The following is a 9,600-nucleotide window of genomic DNA, read 5'->3' as shown; positions in this document are numbered from 1 at the left end:
AATTTTCATGTTAGTAAAGTACAAAGCCTGTTCCACCTCTCTAATCGCCTTTCATCAGCAAAGGTCAGTCCACAGTTCGGCCCTCTTGGCACAGTCAGATACAACGAAAGCCCAAAATACCTTGTAGTCGCTCTGGACAGAACTTTAACATAGAAAAAACACCTTTCCAACTTGGTCAAGGAGATACAAACACGAGTGGACCTTATGAGGAAGCTAGCAGGCAGTACATGGGGAGCAGCCACATCAGTCCTCCGAGGATCATCCCTAGCACTGGTATACTCTGCAGCAGAATACTGTGCACCAGTTTGGCTCCGAAGCGCCTACTGAGTGAAAGTAGATATCCAACTGAACTTAGCTATAAGAGCAATTAGTGGTACAGTCCGGTCTACACCTAGTTGCTGGCTACCAGTGCTTTCAAACATCTGTCCACCAGACCTCCGGCTGCTCTTTACAACCTCTGTCAGCAAGTTTCTGAAAACAACTCGATCCCTCTTCATGACAATATACTCTCACTGCCCATGAAACGCTTCAAATCTAAAAGACCAGCATATGAAATGGGAGTCGAAATGCTATCCACAGGATTCGACCAGGACGCAGAGTGGAAACGTGAGTGGCAAGCTACAAGAACCAGAAACCACGAACTTGACAATCCATCAGTTCCAGTTCCAGCCTTCCACCAACCAAGGGAGGTGTGGGTGCAGTTAAACAGATATCGGACTGAAGAGGGTAGGTGCATATACAACACGCACAAGTGGGGCTTTTCTAGTGACAGTGTGTGTGACTGTGGTGACACCCAAACGATGAGCCACATTGTGAATGAATGTCCTATCAGACGCTTCACTGGTGGCATTGAGAAGCTCCATCAAGCATCCCACGAGGCACTCTGCTGGATCGAGTCCATCAACATCCGAATGTAGTCTGAGCCATTTAAAACTGGTGTACTGTACATAATTTCACATGTTCATTTTTATATATATTTCTTTGTTCTGCTAAATGTGTATTGCTGTAATTGATGCATATGGTGATAACAATAATAATAACAAGATATATTAGATTCGAAACAGACTCATGAACTGCTCCCCAAATAAACGTAATTCATTAACGCCAGTGTTTAGCGAGAATGGTTTTTATTCGTTTATTTCTCAGTGTAATAAATTTGTCAAAGGTTTGGTTTATTGAGAAGCGTTGTTTCATTGCACTTGTGTTGGTCAGAGAAAAACTCAGGACGTACAGCTTCGCATAGTGTAGTTTGGATTGGTCCGCTATGGCTGTCAGAAGCCAGTGACCCCAGTAATCCAGGAGCGCAAATTTCCCACGCTGGCGTAGACGGCGCCCCCACGGAGGCAATAGCCACTCATCCACGACGCGATACCCAGCTGCGTGCTGCCGCTCACCAGAGGACTACCAGAGTCCCCGTAGCACACGCTTTCGCCCGACTCTCCAGCGCACAGCATGCGTGGCGTCACTTCACGTCCCGTGGTCGGGAAGTCACATGCGGACCGGTCCCTGACGACGATGTCCACTTTTCTCAAGGTGCTGGGTTGGTACTCCGTTGCAGTTTGTCCCCAGCCGGTCACTGTGACTGCGACTCCGGCTGGCGGGTCGTATCCATCCTCTGGAAGGTTCACAATTGCCACGTTGGGGCCCAGTGGAAATGAACCATTCACCTGAAAAATAAAAGTCAATAGACTGAGGGAAGACAACCATATTTTTGTAAAATTTCTAGGTTTAAAGAAAGCTTGCAACAATGTGAAACAGTATAGCTGTATGACACTGTATGAACATTTAGGTGGCAGAAAGACATGGAATAGCGATATGCACATCTACAGATGGCGACAAAACCTCGTATACAAGGTACAAAAGGGTAAAGCTGTCGTCTGCATTCAGGTGATTCTCGTTTCCGGCTTGAGGTAGCAGACTGTGAACCCGAAATCGAAGGTGGAACTAGACGCAAGAGACATTCCAGTTCGGAAACCGTTAGGGATTTCAAACTCCAAGATTCACATCGCTAAGAGTCCTTCACTTAACGGCAGAGAACAGAGCATTTGCGTAGAGCTGTCATTGCAAACACACAAGCAGCTAGGAATAACCGCACAAATGAGTGTGGGTCGTACCTCTCCTGGGCTCGTGACCATATCGGTTGGACTCTTCACGACTGTAAGACCGTGGCTTGGTAAAATCAATTTAGATTTCAGTTGGTGGGAGCCGACGGTAGGGCTCGATTTTGCCTCAAATCCCATGAAGCCATGGACCCTAATTGTCAACAAGGCACTGCTAAAGCTGGTGGTGGCTCCATAATGGTGTGGGCTTTGTTCACATGGAATGGTCTGGGTCCTGTGGTTCAATCGAACCGATCATTGATTAGAAATGTTTATGTTCATATACTCGGAGACCATTTGCAGCCACTGATGGACTTCATGTTCCCGAACAACGGTGGAATATTCAAGGACGACATTGCGCCTCGGCACCCCGGGCCATAATTGTTCGCGATTGAACTGAAGATCATTCTGGATAATTCCAGCGACTGAGCGAAGTGACGCAGTGGTTGGCACACTGGCCTCTCATTCGGGAGGACAAAGGTTCACACCCCCGCGCGACCATCCTGATTTACGTTGTCTGTGATTTCACTAAATTGCGTCAGACAAATGTCGGGATGGTTCCTTTGAACGGGTCACCCGATTTCTTTTCTCATCCTTTACCTGATGGGACCGATGACCTCGCTGTTTGGTCTCCTCCCTCCAATTCAACCAACCAGCCAACCGACCAACCAATTCGAGCTAATTATTTGGCCACCCAGATCAACCATTATCAGTCCCATCGAATTTTATAGGACATAACCGAGAGGTCATTTCGTGCACAAAATCCTGCACCAGCAACTCTTTCGCTATTACGGACGGCTACGGAGGCAGCATGGCTCGGTATTTCTGCAGGGGACTTCCAAAGACTTGTTAAGACCATACCACAGTGAGTTGCTGCACTAAGCAGGGAATAAGGGGGGCCGGCACGATATTAGGAGGTTCCCTATGGTCTTTGTCACCTTAGTGTATACTACAGTAAACGATACGAAACGAAAATGGTAGAAACTATTTGTTTCTACATGTGAATCGTAACGAAAATTAAATATGATGTTATTTGTGTGGGAGTAACTTCTCATGAATATTATATGTTTCCAAACATCGTAATATATGATGGGGAACATCAGTGATTACACATCAGCATAATAACACATTTTATATCAAACTTCCTGGCAGATTAAAACTGTGTGCCCGACCGAGACTCGAACTCGAAGCAGGAGAGCTTCAGTAAAGTTTGGAAGGTAGGAGACGAGATACTGGCAGAAGTACAGCTGTGAGGACCGGGAGTGAGTCGTGCTTCGGTAGCTCAGATGGTAGAGCACTTGCCCGCGAAAGGCAAAGGTCCCGATTTCGAGTCTCGGTCAAGCACACACTTATAATCTGCCAGGAAGATTCATATCAGCGCACACTCCGCTGCAGAGTGAAAATCTCATTCTGGAAACATTTTATATCACTTTATGAGCTAAAAATTTGTATTGATAAGAACAACTGAGATATTTTCCTAAGGAAGTGACCGTATGTATATGTGCCGTTTACGGGAAATTGTTCCTGAATTAATCAGTGGGTTATGTAGAATATTGTACCATGTTTTTGTTTGTTTATCTCAATGCTAGAGGTCAGGACAGTGTTTCCCTGATGCGTGTGCCCGCAGCCCCTGTCATTCAGTTCAAAGTAGCGAGTGGTTATTTCCAAGTCAGCTTTCTTGCAGTGTCGACAGTCAGTGTTGTGTTAACATTACGAAGAAAACTGTTTCGAGGTTGTGAAAAAGTAAAGAGTATTGGTAGGAATCGACGACAGACTTATGGCAAATCTACAACGAAGAAAGACGATAGGTAAACAAAAGAACGGGAAGGTGACATCTACATTTCCGTCGGTGGTGTTGGCTTTAAAGAAAACACATTTTGAGTTATGTGATCCTGTACTCAAGAAGAGTTACTTGCAAGTAGGTCGTAGTAAGAAAGAGGAGTTCCTTGGTAGTTTATATGCAGATCAGTGTCAAGCAATACAAGATGCTGTCTGAAATGAATGTATGGTGAAGAAAAGTAGTACGCCTAACAAGAATCTGATGGCGTATCAAAAGGGCTTCAAAAGATACCTGGAAATATTTCCTATGTATTTCTGGCACTAAACTGAAAGTACGTTGTGATAACATATAAAGCCAGTATCAGATACTAAGAATCGTATTGCAACGGGCTTATTCGGCTTATGTTATTGCCGAACTGCTACTACCAGTCGTTTAGAGTTCTGTAAAACATTAATAAAGTCAGTATGCATTTTACTTTTTATTTTCTCTGTTATTTGTTTCTCTGTTCCCTGTTAACTTGGCTTATTTGGGATGGTAATCATTTTGTATATACAGGTACAGTGTAATGCGTTACGTAGAATCAAGGTTGTTATTTACTGTGTAATCTTAATTCCATGTGTGTATGTAACTTCGTTGCTATTTGGAAAGCTTCGGCTCCTTAGGAAAGTTATTATCTGTGAGTAGACAGTTGAGGAAGGGACCTGTCAATTGTCTGGTCTGGTAAGCTCAAAACTGCAATGGAATCTGTGAGAGGGTCTAACTCCTAAACGGTTTAGTTTGGTGAAGTAAAAAATAAGCGGGCGAACAGCGTCCTGGGGTTGGTGCTCGAATGCCCGTCCGTTGTCATTTTCTTGAAATCAGCCTTCTTGATATTAAAATAACTGTATTGGCCTTGTACGGTTCTCCTTTAGGACCAGTATGGCTTTATTTATTGTGCATCCTCACGGACTGGCGAGCACCAGAGATCTTGCAGCAGTTGTCTCAGGTAGGAAGCTGCCGACCGCACATCACTGCAATCAAACACTGTTGACCATCAACGGACATTTCATTGTCGCGGAGCATCAATACAAATAATCTCCTGTAGACAAATAATACTAAAGTGTGTTACATGGTTTCATTTCAATTTTCAAAGTTATCGTTTAACGTTCGCCTTCACTAACACCAAGTAAACTTACATTCTTTCCGTTAAGGAAAATTTCAGTGCCAGAAAATTACGTAGTAGTCTCATAATAATGTGTGTTGGTCTAATGGTTGTAATTTAACTATACATGATGACGTGCAGCAATTTCATTGTAGACCAAATACGTTTGTGTGGGTTGTTACCAATCAAGCAACGTTACTGTAAATGATTCAAGCTTGGGTGACACATCTGCGCAGGGAATACCATCAATTGCTTGCCCATTACTCGTAAGGCGTTTGTGTTTTCTCCTCCGCTGTCTTTAGTAGCACTTCTTTAACAAAATGTAACCATACTACTGCATACGCAATATATCATATATTATATTCTGTGTGTGTAAGAACATTCAGGAGAAATACTTTTAATCTGATTTCTTAAATAATTTTGCCATCAGATAAGCATGGTTTCTTTACCGATAAATAGTTTGTTCCAGAAAATGTATTTTACATTTAGAACCACCCCCTGAATTATGGTGTTTTTTCCTGTTTTCCGATGTCATTTCGTTTAACATTTTGTGGCGCTGCTATTGAGAATTCCCGATAGTCAGCTTAAAAGTACTTCACAACAACCCAGCTATCGTACGGGCTGCCGTAAAGGGAACTATGGATTGTACCTCAGTCCCTATTGGCAAATGAAACCAACAGGAAAGGTCGGCATTTGTCACCGACACGGAATACATTTTGGACACAATTTGCTAACACATGTAGTTGTTGAAGATCAGAAACGCTCAGTTGATGGATTACCTGAGGCAGTGGAGCACGTTTTATAACGTCTACTGGATAAACAATGTATGAAATCATGATAAATTGTACATAATGTCATTTACATTTTTTTATTTCTTTGTGAAACGTAAAGGCAAAGATGCAAATGTGATCGCAACGCCCGGCATAGATGGAGACTGCCGCAGACAAGTAATGGGTCGTTGAAGCTAAAATAAGAAAATTACATTGTTTTATACATGTAATCGAATTAATGGCAATAATTTCTCTGTTCTTGTTGACTTGCCGACGCGTGCAGACGCACATACCGGTGTATCATTATCCAGAGTAGTCGTTTTTTGTCTGGTGAAACGTTTAGCCGCCACTAGGGGCAAGATTCTGTAAAAAAGGTGTGTATCGTAAGAAACATATGTTTTAGAATGTAATCATATATGACATAGTGTGCTACGAATTTTGTAGATAACTTGTCCAGCCATAATACCTACATTTTCAAATTTAGATTATTTTGACTCGGAGCAGAACGATTGCTGTCGGAAGCTGCCGCCGCCACGAGCATAGGAATTAAATATTTCAGTAGCCCGCCTACAGGGCGGGAGAGAGAAAAGTAATAAAAGGAAATAACATTAATCCATTTCTCTTTCAGTAAAATTAGCTGACGCGGAGAAGAATATTTTATTTCATTGTGAATTTTTAGCTAGACATTGGCATAAATGAGCAAAGACCGCACTCTGCATTTCACGTAAAATTTCAAGGAAAATAATTAATTTCTGTAAGATTTATGATGGGTTGGATCTGATCTGACTATAAAAAATTCAAACAATTACATTTTGTGTGTCATGTCCTAAGAGCAACTTGACAAAGAAAATGGCTCTGAGCACTATGGGACTTAACATCTCAGGTCATCATTCCCCTAGAACTTAGAACCACTTAAACCTAACCAACCTAAGGACATCACACACATCCATGCCCAAGGCAGGATTCGAACCTACGACCGTAGCTGCGCGCGGTTCAAGACTGAAGGGCCTAGAACCACTCGGCTACAACGGCCGGCAGCAGCTTGACAAAAATATTTTATCATGCCAAAGAAATCCACTGCACATTTTTCAAGTGTAGCGATATAACTTATAGCGTGTGTGTAACCGTTTGCAGAAGTTTTAATACCCAAAATCAAGTGATATAATATAGCAAATAGTAATGAACATTTACAAATGAATTTAAGATTTCTTTACGTAGTCAGACCAGGGAAGGCAAATAATATATTGTGTATAATTCACAATGATAGAAAATTCCACCACATGATTAACTTCATGTTATTATTCATCTCTCCGTAGGCTATTTTACCAAGTATTATTTGAAATCAAACTTGTATTGATACATTGTTGGAAATTCTCTCATAGATATTCATCTGAAATTCTTGTTATTTATCTGCATAATACTTAACGTAACGTAATACACAAAATGCCGGCCGGAGTAGCCGAGCGGTTCTAGGCGCTACAATCTGGAGCCGCGCGACCGCTGCGGTCGCAGGTTCGAATCCTGCCTCGGGCATGGACGTGTGTGATGTCCTTAGGTTAGTTAGGTTTAAGTAGTTCTAAGTTATAGGGGACTGATGACCTCAGACGTTAAGTCCAATAGTGCTCAGAACCATTGGAACCAATACACAAAATAAAAATCAAACAAAGGGAGAAACAGAACAGTTTCTTAAGCAGAAATGGATAAATGTGTTGAAGCGGTCGATGTATGAGCGGCAGATTGGTGGGTGCCCGCAAGCAAGTTGGCCATACAACCGCTATACCCAGTTCTGTCCAACTACTGTATCGCACGTTTTGCCACTGACCACTCACCCGCATGACTGCGATGTCGTAGTCGCCAGAAATGCTGTCGTGCTGTTCGTGTACGTAGACCTCGGCCACGTCCTGCATGACACCCCCACTGCTACGGTCGGAGGAACCGGCGCGCACGCTGTACAGCGACTGGTACGGCGCTCTGTAATAGCTGACGCAGTGGGCGGCTGTGAGGGCCCACTCGGTTCCGATTATGGAGGCGCCGCACTGCTGGTATCCGGCATACTTCAGGGCCAGCATCCACGGGTAGTCCTCAATGTTGGCTTCGGAGCCGCCTATGATGCGGCCGTGGGCTCGGGTTCGCAGTCGCACCGCACGTGGCGCCACCAGCTGCAGCTGCGCAGCCAGCAACAGGCACAGCACGGCCACCTGGATGGCTGCCATAGCAGGTCTCACGTCTCAGCGAATGAGCTGGTCACATTTATTAACACGCCTACCTTCTCTAGCCGTACTGTTATCTTCGTCAGTCAAGTAGATCGGCCAGGATTGCTGTCATAACGATACTGCCGTTTTATCTCTCTGCGAATGGTGTCGAAATTTTGTAATACAGGAAGTATGTACTTATCTTAGATGACAATAACAAGTTTCGAAAGCGCTTGATCATTACTGTGATAGTCTCAAGTATAGTGGCCAGCCACTTTCGTGTTCAAACATTTCGGTGCTTCCAGTGTGAGAGAGTAATGAGTATGTGATTGCGACATGGAATCATCACCAACTCTGCTTCATATTTTAAGGGAAAAAAGCATACTACCCAGAAATCAGCCCCAGAAATCGATCCCGTACGAAGTTTTGGGCTATAATTCCGACATTATTCAGTTATTAATTGAATGAAGAGTTTTTAAATTTCACGCGCATCTGACGTTTGTCACTCGCTTCGCCCCACTGCAGCTTCCTAATGTCAGAGCGGGAAGCACTGTACAGCAAAGTTAGTAAGATATTTGTGAAACACTGGTATGAGATTGGTAACATGCTTTGTTCATTACCTCACATTGAGTGACTGACAACCTTCAGCTTGTTAGAGATATCTCTTCGATTTGAGCATTTTGTATAAATTCTAGTGTCCGATACTAATCGTCGGCTTTGGCCAGTGACGTCATACCGAAGGCAAAGATGCTGGCCAGAGGTAATCTATGAAAGGAACGAATCATACTCGTGAACAAACCAATGTAGCATGCGATAAAATTACATTCACATCTAAGGCGATTATTATCTACGCACGAATTACATCGAAACGAGTTGAAGATAGGAAAATAAATAAGAACAAGAATGGATAAAAAATTATGTCTCATTAGAATTATTGAAACGGTTCAAATGGCTCTGAGCACTATGGGACTTAACTTCTGAGGTCGTCAGTCCCCTAGAACTTAGAACTGCTTAAACCTAACTAACCTAAGGACATCACACACATCCATGCCCGAGGCGGGATTCGAACCTGCGACCATAGCGGTCGCGCGGTAGCGCCTAGAACCGCTCAGCCACTCCGGCCGGCTTAGAATTATTATCACAATTTATGCGTATAGAGGTTGCACAGAGAACCTTTAAAATGGTTTACAGTAAAGCACATGGTGAAATCATGCTGTTATAAAATTGCCGTAATTTTAATATTAATTATTCATTCAAACAGGTAAAGCATTGGCAAATTAGGGTTTTGGGAGGGGAGAAACTAAATTACAACAGAACACCAAAAAATAAAGCCAATAATAAGAAACACGAATGAAAAAGCAACACGCAAAATAAAAAATGGCAGATACAGAACTAAGGAAAATCTATAAGAAGTAACAAATATTGGAATCGATAACTATAATTGACATACATATAGGTCAGTTCTAGTTACCGATACCAATATTAAAAACTTTTAAGCTTAAGTACAGAGAGCAGTTTCGGTTAGAGAAATGGTATATTTAACACTCGTCAAGGAAAAACGATCTAGTTAATTAACCATCGAACAGTTGGAATCGGTAACTAGAGTTGACGTATATGG

At 42.8% G+C, this 9,600-nt stretch overlaps 1 protein-coding gene across 1 annotated transcript; it reads right to left on the bottom strand.

Moving 5' to 3' along the window:
• Positions 1 to 1,271: 1,271 nt before the first annotated feature.
• Positions 1,272 to 8,003, bottom strand: LOC126484783 (uncharacterized). Its single transcript, XM_050108380.1, has 2 exons — positions 7,620 to 8,003; positions 1,272 to 1,667 (listed from the first exon to the last, which is right to left on the bottom strand). The coding sequence occupies exons 1-2, from the start codon at positions 8,001 to 8,003 to the stop codon at positions 1,272 to 1,274; spliced, it is 780 nt and encodes a 259-aa protein (XP_049964337.1).
• Between the last annotated feature and the right edge of the window lie 1,597 nt (positions 8,004 to 9,600).

This window comes from Schistocerca serialis, chromosome 6 (genome assembly GCF_023864345.2).
Source record: "Schistocerca serialis cubense isolate TAMUIC-IGC-003099 chromosome 6, iqSchSeri2.2, whole genome shotgun sequence".
NCBI classification, from domain to species: Eukaryota; Metazoa; Arthropoda; class Insecta; order Orthoptera; family Acrididae; genus Schistocerca; species Schistocerca serialis.
Note: the sequence above shows the minus strand (reverse complement) of the source record. Positions and strands in the feature narration are given on the sequence as shown.

Bases quoted from the DNA above. Each gene is read 5' to 3' on its own strand.
- LOC126484783 (XM_050108380.1), bottom strand. From the start codon at position 8,003: ATGGCAGCCATCCAGGTGGCCGTGCTGTGCCTGTTGCTGGCTGCGCAG. The intron at 1,668-7,619 runs GTGAGTGGTCAG...TTTATTTTTCAG, and splicing joins ACGACATCGCAGTCATGCGG to GTGAATGGTTCATTTCCACT.